This window comes from Blennius ocellaris (genome assembly GCF_963422515.1).
Source record: "Blennius ocellaris genome assembly, chromosome: 11".
Classification (NCBI taxonomy): Eukaryota; Metazoa; Chordata; class Actinopteri; order Blenniiformes; family Blenniidae; genus Blennius; species Blennius ocellaris.
Genome location: NC_137660.1, coordinates 27576152 through 27592417, shown reverse-complemented (window position 1 = coordinate 27592417; position 16266 = coordinate 27576152). Strand labels below are relative to the sequence as shown.

General features: G+C 43.3%; 1 protein-coding gene across 1 annotated transcript in view; it reads right to left on the bottom strand.

Annotated features, from left to right (window-relative positions):
* LOC308136606 (uncharacterized protein) overlaps positions 1-16266 on the bottom strand; it is a 36607-nt gene that overhangs the window by 9338 nt on the left and 11003 nt on the right. Inside the window, exons 2-8 of the mRNA XM_080505024.1 lie at positions 7314-7387; positions 7014-7099; positions 6320-6359; positions 6125-6205; positions 5670-5777; positions 5467-5576; positions 2002-2050 (exon numbers count right to left, since the gene is read on the bottom strand). Coding sequence (XP_080361150.1) covers positions 2002-2050; positions 5467-5576; positions 5670-5777; positions 6125-6205; positions 6320-6359; positions 7014-7099; positions 7314-7379 — 540 coding nt within the window. The 5' untranslated portion in view covers positions 7380-7387. The remainder of the gene's footprint in view (positions 1-2001; positions 2051-5466; positions 5577-5669; positions 5778-6124; positions 6206-6319; positions 6360-7013; positions 7100-7313; positions 7388-16266) is intronic.

Here is a 16266-nt window from a genome sequence, read left to right as displayed (position 1 = left end):
GTAATGTGGAGTGATGTGGAGTAATGTGGAGCGATGTGGAGTAATGTGGAATAATGTGGAGCGATGTGGAGTAATGTGGAGCGATGTGGAGTAATGTGGAATAATGTGGAGTAATGTGGAGCGATGTGGAGTAACGTGGAGCGATGTGGAGTAACGTGGAGCAATGTGGACCAATGTGGAGTAACGTGGAGCGATGTGGAGTAATGTGGAACAATGTGGAGTAACGTGGAGTAATGTGGAGTAATGTGGAGCCATGTGGAGTAATGTGAAGTAATGTGGAGCGATGTGGAGAAATGTGGAGCGATGTGGAGTAATGTGGAGCGATGTGGAGCGATGTGGAGTAATGTGGAGCGATGTGAAGTAATGTGGAGTAATGTGGAGCGATCTGGAGTACTGTGGAGTAATGTGGAGAAATGTGGAGTAATGTGGAGCGATGTGGAGTAATGTGGAGTAATATGGAGTAATGTGGAGTAATGTGGAGCGATGTGGAGTAATGTGGAATAATGTGGAGCGATGTGGAGTAATGTGGAATAATGTGGAGCGATGTGGAGTAATGTGGAATAATGTGGAGTAATGTGGAGTGATGTGGAGTAATGTGGAGCGATGTGGAGTAATGTGGAATAATGTGGAGCGATGTGAAGTAATGTGGAGTAATGTGGAGCGATCTGGAGTACTGTGGAGTAATGTGGAGAAATGTGGAGTAATGTGGAGCGATGTGGAGTAATGTGTAGTAATATGGAGTAATGTGGAGTAATGTGGAGCGATGTGGAGTAATGTGGAGTAATGTGGAGTGATGTGGAGTAATGTGGAGTAATGTGGAGCGATGTGGAGTAATGTGGAATAATGTGGAGTAATGTGGAGTGATGTGGAGTAATGTGGAGCGATGTGGAGTAATGTGGAATAATGTGGAGCGATGTGGAGTAATGTGGAGCGATGTGGAGTAATGTGGAATAATGTGGAGTAATGTGGAGCGATGTGGAGTAACGTGGAGCGATGTGGAGTAACGTGGAGCAATGTGGACCAATGTGGAGTAACGTGGAGCGATGTGGAGTAATGTGGAACAATGTGGAGTAACGTGGAGTAATGTGGAGTAATGTGGAGCCATGTGGAGTAATGTGAAGTAATGTGGAGCGATGTGGAGAAATGTGGAGCGATGTGGAGTAATGTGGAGCGATGTGGAGCGATGTGGAGTAATGTGGAGCGATGTGAAGTAATGTGGAGTAATGTGGAGCGATCTGGAGTACTGTGGAGTAATGTGGAGAAATGTGGAGTAATGTGGAGCGATGTGGAGTAATGTGGAGTAATATGGAGTAATGTGGAGTAATGTGGAGTAATGTGGAGTAGTGTGGAGTAACGTGGAGTAATGTGGAGTAACATGGAGCAATGTGGAGTAACATGGAGTACAAAGGACAGGCGTTAAGGAGGTAATGCAACGATCCGTGCCCGGACAAGTCGTGGAGGTTTGCTCATGCGCTCGATGTGAAAACAGGGAAAATCCAACGTGACTCAAGCGGATGCAGGAGACGTCGTTACATCTGGAACAAACAGCTGTACTTGAAATGCATCACACTTTTAAAATAGGAAAATCACATATATGAACCAGGTTTTCATAAAGTTTAAGGATTGGAGCTTTTTCTTCTTCCTTTTTTTTTTTTGACTCATAAATAAAAATGAATGATCAATCATCCAAACAATCAATCCAAGTTTTCATTTTCAAAATTAAAAAAGCAAACGGTGATCAAAATTTGAAAACTAAAATGCATTAGCAGGAATGTTTTTTTTTTGTTTTTTTTCATTTCAAGGTTCTGGCTGCATAGTTTGACCCATAAATAAAATTTCTTATCTATTTTTTATTTTCCCATTGTCAAAAAAAAAGAGGACCGAATCAAATCAATTCGACTTTAGCATTTGTGATCAATAAAAGATGCACGTGGCCCAAAGGCGTCAAACGGAGGAAGCCAACAGAGGAAGACGGCGTCGGTGTGCGGCGACGGGACTCACGGTGTTGTAGACGGAGTACGCCGCCAGCACGTGGAAGAGGGCCTGCTGCCTGCGGACACAACACAACATTCAGGCCGTTAAAGCAGATGGTCAAAGTCGCTTTGGGACACTTGGTGTCCGACTTCATCCCCCAGTGGGCTGAGAAGTGATGCCATGGAAAGAGAAAACATAAACGTGATGAAAATGTGTGTATTTAATTAAAAAAAAAAAAAAAATGTTTGATTAAAATCAAGTTTATAATGTATGGAAGAGTGAAGGGAAAAAAATTCAGAGGCTAAAATAAAAATAGAGATTTTTTTTTCTTTGTTTATAAGTGATGAAAATGTCTATCTAATTTTTTTTTTTTTAAACTAAAATCAAGTTAATAATGTACAGAAGAGTATTAGGGCCACTGAAAGGAAAAAAATTCAGAGGCTAAAATAAAAATAAAAATCGAGATTTTTCTTTTCTTTGTTATATAAGTGATGAAAATGTCTCTATTTAAAAAATTTTTTTTTTAACTAAAATCAAGTTTATAATGTATGGAAGAGTATTAGGGCCACTGAAGGAAAACAATTCAGAGGCTAAAATCAAAATCAAGATTATTTTTTCTATTCTTTGTTATATAAGTGATGAAAATGTCTGTATTAAATTTTTTTTTAAACTAAAATCAAGTTAATAATGTACAGAAGAGTATTAGGGCCACTGAAAGGAAAAAAATTCAGAGGCTAAAATAAAAATAAAAATCGAGATTTTTCTTTTCTTTTCTTTGTTATATAAGTGATGAAAATGTCTCTATTTTCAAATTTTTTTTTTAACTAAAATCAAGTTTATAATGTACAGAAGAGTATTAGGGCCACTGAAGGAAAACAAATTATAATTCAGAGGCTAAAAAAACCAAAACAAAACCTTCACGCACATCAAAAAAAGTCGAAAATCAAAGTTGAGATTTTTTTTTTTTTTTTTTTTTTTTTTTTTTTTTTACAAAGTCCATCCATCCACATGCCAGCCCATGTAACCGCTTCAAACTGCATCGCAGGCGGATTAATTAAGCGGTGAAAAGGTGCTTCAGAACAGAACTGAGCTCATAAACACATCAGTATGAAGACAATAAGACACAGCTGCAGCGCTGGAAGTTCGTGGAGTACGAAGGACAAAGGCCCGGACCTCGGTGCTTATAAAATGTGTTCACATTAATCAAGGAAATCCTGTGTAAAATCACTGGTCCATAAGCAGTAAGCAACCATATATAGTCAAAATTAAGCGTTTTAATCAGTGAAGAAAAAAAAATTGCGACTTTTTCTTAAATGCCATGAAAGTTTTTTTGTTTTTTTTAAAGCCTCTGAATTTTTCTTCTTCAGTGGCCCCAATACGCTTCCATAATAATGAAACCTCCTGGTGCAAAATAAAAGTGAAATATCCAAAATGAACTCAAACTAAAAATCTAAATCACCTGAAGCCATACGTACATCACGAGTATTTTACTTGCTGCACCAGCCTGACACTCAATAACAGCTTCTAGAAGTGGCTGAACAAGATCCTGGAGACGTTTCTGTGCAGAGTTTGCCTGTTTTCTCCTCCCTTTTCCTCCACGTTTTCCTTCCAGATGGACAAAGTGTCGCCGCCGCATCCAGCTGGGCTCATCTAGAAAAGTGATCCCCCGACGTTTGGTTTCACCAAGTTCACTAAGTTACGTAGGGATGTCTGTGACGACACGAGATCACTCACTCGTCAACAGTTAAAAGAATGATAAAAGGGCGTGTTTAGTCTTGAAAGAGATCAAAGGGTTTTAACTTATTCTCCAGTATGTGCAGGATAGTTGATTACGTGGTGAACAGAAGTGAACAGTGAGTAAATAACAAATACAATATGGAGATGTGGAGAGGATGCCCCCCCCCCCCCCACCCCCCCCCCCCCCCCCCCCCCCCCCCCCCCCCCCCCCCCCCCCCCCCCCCCGGGCCTGTGTAGTACATGAATGTCTCGTAGACAGTGACAGAGGCAGGAAAGCAGCTTTAAATAGCCTCCAGGGTCTCGGCAGCTGCAGACGAGCAGCGGGCAGCCGGGCAGGATGGCGGTTTGGACTCAAGCTGAAGGGGGAAGTTACGTTTTACAAAGAGCGAGCGGAGGAGTTACGCCGACGACTCTCACGGTCCCCGCAAACTTAAGTGTTTTAACTCGTGGGGACTGTGTGCTGTTTTAATTGGGTTTCGTTTGAGTTTAAATGTGTGTTTGATGCGTCCGGCCATCTGTCATCATTTGCGTTTTGATGTTCATGTGCATATTTCTACCATGAAATGCCATTTCCTGTGGGGCTCTGAGCTCTGACAGGAAGGCCAATAGAGACAAGGAAACCACCTCTGTGGGTCTGTGTGTGTGTGTGTGTGTGTGTGTGTGTGTGTGTGTGTGTGTGTGTGTGTGGCTTCAGGCCAAAGGTCTAAAACGAGCATCAGCAGAGGTGCAAACTTCAACGTGTGAGGCGACGAACAAAACAATGACACCGCTCACACTTTAAAGCAAATTTGTTTTTAAATTTAATTTAATCTACTGAAGCTTACCCCCCCCCCCCCCCCCCCCACACACACACACACACACCTCCTTATTTTATTTTGGTGTTATTTTATTAATTATATTGTTTGTCTTTGTTTTTTTGTTTTTTTGAAGTTAAATTTATTTTACTTTGACTTTTTTGTGTATGAATATGCATACGTTTGTGTTTGTAATATATACATTTACTATATGTACTATTAGAGGCAGTGTTAAGATTGTTATTGTTCCATGTCTTGGGTTTATTAGGGACCTCGCAAAAGGCCAGGCCACAGGCAGGTCCCATTTGTAATTCGTACGCCGCCGACAGTGGGTTAGGGCTAGGGTGAGCTCGGATAGCTCGCGGCCTAGCATGCCCGTTAGCATGCTAACAAACATTGTCCGATTGAACTGAAATTTGGTAGGTGGCCTAATGGGTGTGCTGCGGTCACGAATCACTAGCTAATTAGCTGGCTTTGATGCCGTTTTTTCAAAATAAAAGTCATTAAAAAAAAAAACTTCCAAAACTCTTTCTGATCCGGTCTAGAGGATCGTGCCCACCCCGACGGGCTTGAGTGAGTTCCCAGCCAACGCTGCTTGCAGCTTTAATTTCTTTTATTTTTATTGTTTGTGAAAAAAAAATACAAAAAAGAAGGCTGGGAAATTATATCCATTGTATGTTTTTTGTGTGTACCATTGTATTCCCAAATGAAAAAAAGATTAATAAAAAGGAGCCCGCCACGACAGAGAAACTAAATTTTTTTCCTGCTCTCGTCGCAAATGAAAAACCTAAAACTCAAAATCTTCAAACAGATTTTCAACCAGCGTTGCACCGAATTTTATTTTGAAAGGACGAGTACTGCCCGTTAGCTACATGCCAACGCTGCTGTTATTAAAAAGAAGAAAAAAAGACACAAAAGACACTTGAAGAGTCGTGGCGTCAACATGGCGCCCGGCACTCACCTGACCCCGAAGCGGTCCATGAACATGAGGTGGTTCCTGAAGGTCCGGTTCACGTCCAGGTCGATCTGCTTGATCTCGGTGGAGAAGCTCCTCGCCTGCCGCTTCATCCTCTGAGGAGGCAAACGCACCGAGTCAACAACCACCGCCACAGCCCGATCTCATCTCATCGCCGTCGTGGTCGTTGGAACTTGTAAGAACCGTACCTCGTACTTTCCCAGGTTGGCTTCTTTGATCTTCTCTACGTCCAGGAGCAAAGCCCAGGCCTGGCCTCTCAGCTGCAGAGGGATTCCTTTATATATGCGCTTCGCCAACTGAAACGGAGACGCGACGTTCTATTTGTTGAATCCGTATCGAACCGACTGGGATAAGAAGTCAACCCTGAACCTGTTAAAGCTCGATTTTAGCAAAGCAAACCTTCAGGATTTAGGTTTATTAGGTGAAATAATCACATACGCCGTCACAATATAAGCCAATAAAAATGTTCCATCACGCCTTTTTCTTCAGGGCACATACGACGTTTACTCAAACGGCCGGGGGACAGAGGAAATTAAGCGTTTAAAAGAGGAATGGAAAACACGAAACGGAAACAATACATCACACAATCGAGCGGCGAAACAAAAGGGGAAGCGGCAGACTGACTGAGAGACGGGAGACCAACCTTTTCACTGTCCTTGTACTTGTCCCACTTCTTCACCATCTTCAGCCATTTCTCCACTCGCTCGATCTCCTGCTGCTTTTGCTGGAGAAAAAAAAAAAAAAAAGACGGGAGCAACGTGCGGTTGTTTCACTGTGGACATGCAACAGGGCATCGATTTAGATTTAGATTTAGATTTAAGAAGGATAAAGTTCATACTTTTGCTTCAAATGCACTGGGCGTTGGCAGCTCTTCCTCACTGGAGCAAAGAAAAAAAAAAAAATCAAATAGATCAACGTCGTGAGAAAGGAGAGACAGGAAAAGTGAGAAATTACAGGAAATTAAAGACAGATAAAGATCTCCTCGAGAAATGTTAACCGCCACAAGGAAATCGCTAGAAGTTCTCATTTACACGAGACGTTTTGTTTTTTTGTCTTTTTTAAATTGAGCGTTTCCATGGAAACGTCAGTGACGCTGAAAATGATGCAGTTTGGTTTGGGTTCATGTTGGGCCACTAACTAAAAACATCAACAATGTGAGAACGCGGACATTCTAGAGGACAGACGACCATGTTGGATTGTTATTACGGTGACTGTCAAAATAAAAGCCTTCAAGTCCCAGGAGAATACGGACTGGGAGTCGGAGGAAGCTATTTACCACGACGGTGGCGCGCATGCGCAATAACAGCGTTTGTAAAAGTTGCATTTTCCCCCGTTTCCATGGAGATGGAGCATTTTTTTTAACAAAAATTTAGCTTTTCCACCGTTTCAGTGGAGTCGTGACTGTTTTCAAAAAGTTCCCCGATTAAACGCCTCCTTCAGAAAGTTGCGTTTTCACAACGACATTAACGTTCGCAAAAAAAAATGCAGCAAAAACGTTTCCGTCGCGTCAACGAGGGCCTGAATTTACTCACTGCAGGAAACCGAACCGGTCGGTGACTTTATAAATGCTGAAGTCTGCGTCCTCCCAGGGATCGATGTCGACGCCGTCCTGCCTGCCCTGGAACAAAACACAGAAAAGTCGAGATTTCAGGCACTTAAAAAAAAAAAATTTATATTTAAGAGATGATTAAAGGGATTTCTGACATCAGCTTCATCTAATTCATTTAAATTTGTGATCAAACGATTGGAAATTGTTCATTTTTAAACTACAAAACGTCAAATATGTTACGTTTCCGTAAAAAAAAAAAGAGTCAAATCTTATAAATACTTACTTTGTCATATTTAGAAATGATTTCCGCCCGTTCCTCTGCTATCAGTGCGTCTATGTCCTTCTTCATTTCTAAATCTACAGTGGGAATAAAAAAAATAAAATAAAAAAAATTTGAATTGGCACAAAAAAACCAACATTTATAGGAGTACAGAATAATGTAAACGACACACAATGTTTATTGGAAATAAAGGAGTCGTTTATTTCACTTTTCACCCCAAAACCAAACAATAATTACAGAAAACAGCTACAATCTCAACATGAATCTGATTTTTAGTGAGACAAAATACAGTGAAATGTCAAAAAACAAATAAAAATTCTCATATAACTGTTGCGTTGACGTTTTATGTGTGCACATCTTTAATAAACATTCCAGAGATGAATCCTGTCACAGTAAAACAGTTAAAAAGCCAGAAAATGATCACTAAGAAAACTTCCTTTATGGAAAGGAGCTGCTTTTGTCACGTTTCCACCAAATCAAATTCAACTGGAGCCACAAAACATGTCAAGCCTTTTAAAATTACGCTAAATTGTTTTGATACACATTAAAAAAAACAATAAAACTGTATCTTCTGTTGTGTTCATGAGGTTCCATTTCACATGTTGAACATTTCATTACACTTTCAGACATTTTTTTTCTACCAGATTTCAGGTTTCACTTTAATTTTTCAGCATTTCTTGCTAAACATATTGACATTTTAGCTGTTTTAACCATGGATATTTAATTTTAAAGCAATTTTTTGTGTGTGTTTTTCAAACCTGTTTTAAAGACATTTCTTATTTTAGAAATGTTAGTCATTTTAGGTTTTTATTTTTTATGAGACATTTTAGTTCATATTCCTTGTGGAACTATTTATTCCCCCAATTTTAGTTGTGCCTTTCTTAAAAGCCCTTTAAAAGCCAATTCATGTGCATCGATAAAATCAAAACAATACAAAATGTGCCGAATTTGTTTTAGGTATATATTCATTGTGGCATGTTTGACTAAATATTTAGCTCCTGCCTCCCTCATAACACTGTGTGCTATATGCACTAAGAACTGAGAACACATACTAATCCGTGAATTGAGCTTGGCACAATAACATTTGACGCACATGCAGTGTGACACAGTGCATGCGCGTTTGCACATGCATGGGGTTATTTTAGTCTCCATCTGTGCGCACACGCCGACACTTAAACGCACATTACGAGGCAAGAAAGCAACTGACTGGCCTCATCGCGGGAGGAAAGACGATGCCAGACGATGCCCCCCCCCCCCCCCCCACACCCCCACCCCCACCCAACCCACTCTCTCACAGTATCGCCCTGATGCGACTCCGGTCTGACCCACTTGCTCTCCCCGGCCTGATGCGTCCTGGCAGCTCCGCTCGGCTGCTCAACAGTTGTCGGGCCTGAATAATTCCTCCAAAAGAGGACAGTCTTGTCGCTCGCGGTGCCACATCAGCGATTCAGAGTCACGTTTGGGTATTTGGACTATGGCAGCTATGCTGAGCAGACTCTTGGCCGGGGGGCATCTACATGAGCAGAAAGACAATTGGTGATGCGCTTAATATCTTAGTGTCAAACATGAGGCCGAAAACTGGACAGCAGGAGGCTTCAATCGGGCCACCGAGGACTAATTCTTATCTTATAATACCCTATTTAACCACTTTACTAGGTGGCTTTATGGGGCTGAATTCGAGCCTTATAGTTGAGTCCCCTGGCGTATTGACGTGAAAGTGGCACGTAAGCGCCGCGGCGATTAATCACAACTAAAAATGAATATGCAGACGCCACCACAGGGACCCGATTACTCATATAATCGGGTCCAGTCCAAGCATTTTGGGTCCCTTTTAGTTCCAGATTCGCCAGGAGGGCCAGTCCGTTGTCCACGTTTGGCAGGTTGTCGCTCGTTAAGGTGCGCTAACGGTTAAATCCCGATCTCTTATCAGGTCCATTCATGAGAAGTTCTACCGTAACTGACGAAACCACGGTCCTCATAGTACCAATTTTCCTTTTTGTTGTTTAAAGAAAACAAGAGTCCGCAACACTTCTTGGCGACAGCTTTTGAAATGTTTTCAAAAGAAAATATAAACAGGAAACAAAACGAAAAGTGAAATTCAACATATTGGCCCATTAAACCAAAAAGTGACGTAGTGAGGACGACTTCCCCCGGGCGCTCGCCCGGCTGAGGCCTCCGACAGTCTGCATATCTGACAGGACAACAGGTGTGACGCCACCTGCCGCTTTACACAAAGACCCTTTAACCGGACGGGAGCAGCAGGCTTTCACTAGCCAGGACACACTCTGACTCAATTAAAATGATTCAAAGTGATCCGTGTTGAATCTCCCTATAAAAACAGTCAAGTCATTTAATAATGAAATAAAACTACCCATGAACTATCATGCCCCTTCTGTATTTAGATTTAAATCCATCTTAGAATCTGTTCTCCAGCATTATAACAGCTGAGCGTGTCGTTTTAACAAATGGCCAGTGAAACCTGACCACTGAACAAATGGACTCTTTCCTTTTTCTTTTTTTTCCCGCCCCATTTCTTTTTTTTTTTTTTTTACAGGTTTCCTTTTCCCATCTGTCCCAGGCCGTTTTCTTTTTTTTTTTTTAGGCATCAGCACATTTTTTTTAAACTGTTGAATAAGCAATCTGCAAAGTGGCTTTAACCTCGCGATGAGGAAAAGCCGTCGGCCCGAGACAGTCGTACACAGAAAAACCGTGAAAGAACTGAGTTATGCGAATGTCGACGATGGGCTCTAAATATAATTCACAGCTTAAAGAAGTTGATGTGTGAAATTAATGAAATTAACGACCGGGAACAAACATCCAGCACACAATGTTGTAATCAATGATGCCGGTAACACGTTCCTTGCTCTCATCTCAGACTCCAGTTCTTTGTAGAACGTCGTATATAAAATCAGCGATGGTTTTATTAGCTTTATGGAGTAAGACACAATCCTCAGAAGGTGTGGTTTGTTGGATGGTGCCAACAATACTTCTTCCAGAGTTCAGGCTGTGGGGGAACGACTCCAGAGCGAGCGTGGCGTGAACATCCCACGCAAGTCAACAATTCCATAACAAAACACCCCAACGCAACCCCAGAATTTTACTTGGTGATACAAGTGCCATATTTGGTTTGTTTGTGTCATTAAGTTATGTTCAGGATATGCGATTTCAGAAAAATATGTTCTCCAGCTGAGAATCCAAAGATGGCCACCAGTTTTCAAGATGGCCGCTTCGTTAAAAGCTGTCAGCCTGAGATATTTGAACAGCGAGTAAATAAGAGATGACGCAGTCAGCTTTTTGTTTTTTTGTTTTGTTTTATTTTTAAACGTGCACAACAAAAAGTGTTTTCAAAGTAGAACATTCAAACTCTAATACAAACGTATCCTGACTGGCAGAACTCAATAGTGCCAACTGAATTGAAATATGGCAGCTATCATATGACTGAAACGAGTTAAAGTTCTTTATCCTCCCCAACTTTCTTGGTGTCTTCTGCTGTCTCTTTGGCCTTCTTCTCTCTGTTGTCATTGCGCTTGAAGAGCCGCCTCCAGAAGCCTCTCTTCTTGTTTTTCTTGGCCTGGAATTCCTCCTCTAAGCCCCGCATGGCCTCCTCTAGCCGGGTCTTCTCAGAGTGTAGGGTCTGCTTCTCAGCCAGCAGAGTCTCATTCTGGGCGTGGAGGCTCCTCTTCTCAGACTGGAGCGTCTCCTTCTCAGACTGGACTGACTCCTCCTCAGCAAGCAGCTTCATGTTCTGAGACTGAAATGTCTCCTTCTCAGACTGGACGAACTCCTTCTCAGACTGGAGCGTCTTCTTCTCAGACTGGAGCGTCTCCTTCTCAGACTGGAGCATCTCCTTATCAGACTGGAGCGTCTCCTTCTCAGCAAGCAGCTTCATGTTCTGAGACTGAAATGTCTCCTTCTCAGACTGGACGAACTCCTTGTCAGCAAGCAGGTTCTTGTTCTGAGACCGGAGTAACTCCTTCTCAGACTGGAGGGTCTCCTTCTCAGCAAGCAGGTTCTTGTTCTGAGACCGGAATAACTCCTTCTCAAACTGGACTGACTCCTTCTCAGCAAGCAGGATCTTGTTCTGTGCCTGGATCGACTCCATGAACTCCTTCGCAGCAAGAAGGATCTTGTTCTGAGACTGGAGCGTCTCCTTCTCAGACTGGAGCGTCTTTTTCTCAGACTGGAGCGTCTTTTTCTCAGACTGGAGCGTCTCCTTCTCAGACTGGAGTGTCTTTTTCTCAGACTGGAGCGTCTTTTTCTCAGACTGGAGCGTCTCCTTCTCAGACGGGAGCATCTCCTTCGCAGCAATCAGGATCTTGTTCTGAGCCTGGAGCGTCTCCTTCTCAGACTGGACTGACTCCCTCTCAGCAAACAGCTTCATGTTCTGAGACTGGAGCATCTCCTTCTCAGACTGCATGAACTCATTCACAGCAAGCAGGTTCTTGTTCTGAGACCGAAGTATCTCCTTCTCAGACTGGACTGACTCCCTCTCAGCAAACAGCTTCATGTTCTGAGACTGGAGCATCTCCTTCTCAGACTGCATGAACTCCTTCGCAGCAAGCATGTTCTTGTTCTGAGACCAGAGTAACTCCTTCTCAGACTGGACTGACTCCCTCTCAGCAAGCAGCTTCATGTTCTGAGACTGGAGCGTCTCCTTCTCAGACTGCATGAACTCCTTCGCAGCAAGCAGGTTCTTGTTCTGAGACCAGAGTATCTCCTTCTCAGACTGGACTGACTCCTTCTCAGCAAGCAGCTTCATGTTCTGAGACTGAAATGTCTCCTTCTCAGACTGGACTGACTCCTTCTCAGCAAGCAGCTTCATGTTCTGAGACTGAAATGTCTCCTTCTCAGCAAGCAGGATCTTGTTCTGTGCCTGGATCGACTCCTTCTCAGACTGGACGAACTCCTTCGCAGCAAGCAGGTTCTTGTTCTGAGACTTGAGTGTCTCCTTCTCAGCAAGCAGGATCTTGTTCTGTGCCTGGATCGACTCCTTCTCAGACTGGACGAATTCCTTCACAGCAAGCAGGTTCTTGTTCTGAGACTTGAGTGTCACCTTCTCAGCAAGCAGGATCTTGTTCTGTGCCTGGATCGACTCATTCTCAGACTGGACGAACTCCTTCGCAGCAAGCAGGATCTTGTTCTGAGACTGGAGCGTCTCCTTCTGAGCAAGCAGGATTTTGTTCTGAGCCTGGAGGGTCTCCTTCTCAGACTGGACGAACTCCATCTCAGCAAGCAGGCTCCTGTTCTTCAACTGGAGCGTCTCCTTCGCAGACTGGACTAACTCCTTCTCAAGAAGCAGGTTCTCGTTCTTCGACTGGAGCGTCTCCTTCTCAGACCGGAGTAACTCCTTCTCAGCCAGCAGCCTCTTTCTCTCTTTCACCTCCTGCTGGAGCTTCTCCTCCAGAGCTCTGACCTTCACCGTCATGTACTCTTCTTCCTGGAGGTCTTGGCTTTTTAAGTCACCAAGGTCTTCATGAAACATTGCAAAGATACTCTCATTTCTCTTCTGAAGTTTAGCAATCTTATGTGAAAAGCCAACGAGCCGTGCCTTCAGCTCAGTGTCTTCTCGTTTGCAGTCCCTCTTGGTTCTTTGAGGTGCCGCGAAATCTGAGGAGGCTTCTGACAGTCCAGCCATCCTCTGGAGATCCTCCTTGTTGGAGCTATCTATGACTTTTTGCGTCTCCTTGTCTTTTCTCTTGTCCTCCTCCAGCCCAGCTTTTAGGTGGACACTTCCCTGGTCACGGTATTCCAATATCTCAAGGAGACGACGGCGATTCTCCATAGCCTCTTGAGGAATGCTAGGGCAAGCAGCACAGTCATCGCCCTGTTGAAATTGTCCTCTTCCGTTGGGATGGTGCTTTTGAGACATCACTGAAACCTGTTTTTAAAAAAACCTAAATGTGTTCGCGATTGTATCAGCAGTTGCTACGTCCTTGTAGTTGTACACTTGACTGTCTTCCTCTGTTTGTGTGTGCGAGAGAGTTTGTGTTTCAATAAGTCTGCCTCTTTTCACATCAAAGGCAAAAAGTGCAATTACCTCATTCAGATCCAAGGCTCTTTCGTCTTCTTCAGATCAAAGCCAGTAGATCTAAGGCCAACTGTAGCCACGCCCATTAACTAAGCCACACCCCCGTGACATCAAAGGCCAAATAAGCCACGCCCCCATCCAAGAAACACTGGTGGCCTCCTTTTCAGTATCTTTGCATACAGAATTGTGTGAATGCTGGATGAATCAATACAATTACACTCAAACAAATCCACAGAGGCAGTTGTTTGATGTGCATATCACAAATATGTTTGAGTAACATGACCATGTTGAGTTTCTCTTGTTGTTAAGTCAGACATATTCATTCGCTCATCTTTGCTTTGGGTTCTGTTACCTGGGTACGCCATATTCTTCATCCTCAGTGAACCTCTTCATCCATGAGCCCTTATTGGAGGCCGGAGCTCCAAACTATCTAGTGTATAAAAGTCTATGTGTCCTTATGTTACTTTGACAGAAGTTAAATCATCTTATACACAAACACATTAGATATCTTTGTCCATTTGTTGTTTAAAACGAATCTCACACTTGTTTTTAGAAGTGGGCCTTTCTGGATTAAGAGGCATCACGGTCCAATTGACTCAGATAAACTGATAGAAATATTTCCTTGTATACGATTTAGTCTTTTCTTGACATAATCTTCATTCAGAAAAGTAGAGCTGATCTTTTTTTTCCCAGGTGAATGCAATACGCATCAATCTGACCAAACCACCAAGAAATGGTCAGAATTTCAAAGAAAACTTTGTTTGTTTGTTTTCAACAAACAAAGTGTAGCAGGCAATAATAAGAATAATAATAATGCAACAATTATAGGAGTCTTTGCAGCAGAGCATTTTATCAAGTTTGACTTTATGTTGACATTTTCAGTTGTAATCGACAATTTAAAACACATATACATGCCACAACGAAGCAAAAAAAAAACAAACTCGGGCCACAATTTTACCAGTCCGACCCACTCAAGATGAAATTGGACCACTTGTGGCCCTTTAAGCATGTTTTTGACACTTCTGGTTTAGACACCGACTTCCTGTGTTGAGTCTCCAGACTGCTGATACCATTGTGTTGGGGTCAGGAAGAAAAGGAAACCGACGGCTGCCACTCCTTCAACAACAGGTTCAATTAAACACTGCAGAGAGACTGTGACAACAACATGGGGGGGGGGGGGGGGGGGGGGGGTTCGGTGCCTTCAATTATCCAGACATAGCAGGGGACAGGGCAGATTAACTTGAGTGGTGAGCGACGGCTCGGTGAACAGCAGCAGAAAACAGCTGAGGCGGGATTCGGAGAAAAGGTGGTGGTCGGTCGTTGAAAGGAATTTACTTGAAACGGCTTTTTTGATCTTGCGGTAAACAGAGGTGGCTGGCTGTGGTCAAGGACAAGCGTCGGGGGGTGTCGAACACGTGGAAGGCGGAAGGAAAGAAAAAGTGAGTAATGCCCGTAAATGTCAGCGGGTAGGAGAGAAGCTACTGCAAAATCCCACACCGTGGGGGTTCCACAAGAGTTTTTTGGGGTTTTTTTGGTTGTTTAAATGAGAAAGACGTTCATATCTGATACATCTTAGTGTTTCCTACATTTGATATAATCACTATTAACCAACACGTCGGTGTGAAACAACTTCCCCGTGTTGCTCAAGTCTGACGACTCGGCTGCCGAGAGGACAAGAAGACCGAGCCCGGGGGGCCCGAGGTGACATCACTTCCTGTTATGACACCGATCTCTAAATCCAGCCGGCGCTAGCAGAGCTCAGAGTGCACCGTTGTGTCGACCGCTGAACAACCTGCAGAGCATTCTGAGTCACATCCCAGCCACGTTGCAGTCGGGGGCTTTGAGCCGGAGGAGCGTCAAGTCGCAACTTCCTCCGTTGATTTATTGAACAAAAAACGAAACGCCGTCACCCGAAGCCATAAATAATCGGACGCTGTAGCTTAAAGCCGATCTCAGCGCGGGCAACAAGAGGCCATTTGTGTCCCCCCCCACCCCCCCCCCTCGCCTTGGAACCAGATCGACTCGCTGATTGGTTCAAAAGCCGATCGATCCACAAGGGAAGTGAATATATTCATTCTTAGAAAATAAAAAAAAAATAAAGCCTTTTAATATTCAATATAAATGAGATACTTTCTTTTCCCACTGTCCATGTTTAAGTTCTCTTTATCCACGATCATCTCTCCTTTGGGTCATAATCAATGTTAATCTGCGGGGGCATCCGATTTAAGACGGAGGATTATACAAGAGCAAAGTAAGAATGAAAGCCTGGGATTAGAAGGAGTTTGGCAGCAGTGAACAAAACCCAAGTCCGACGCGAGAAACTCAACGACCTCGTGTCGGTCGGCAAAGTTCATACGACATCCATAAACATACTTCTGAGAACAGATTAATTCAAAATAACATTTAAACTGAATCCTACGCAATTTAAAAGATGATCGTTCAATGAAATCTAATTTTTTTTTTTTTTAACTGGCCCGTCTTTCTACTGCTGCCGACGTTGGAATCAGCGAGACGCGCAGCAGCGCCAGATGTTTGGTCGTGTTTACAGCTGGATGATGAGTCGGTCCGACGTGGTCAGCCAAAGGCGGCCTGGCGCTCGAGATGAGAGGAGCTCGGGACGCGGACTCGCTCGACCTTTAGGAACCTGGCGGGGGGGAAACGCCGCTCGGCTGCACGTTAACATTTGCTAGACGGGACCCTTCAGGCGGATGCCGGTACTGCATCTCGTCGCTTTTGTACGACAGTCTACATTTCTTTGGTCTTTAACGCATTAAGTCACCAGACTCACTAGAAGTCACCAAAATTTACCACAATATCAACATGAAGCCAATTTTAATTGAGACATTATGGTGGGGAAAAAAACCCTGAAATTTCTAGGGCTTTTTTTTTGTCCTTAAAAAAACAAAAAAAGATTTTTTAATAAGAAAA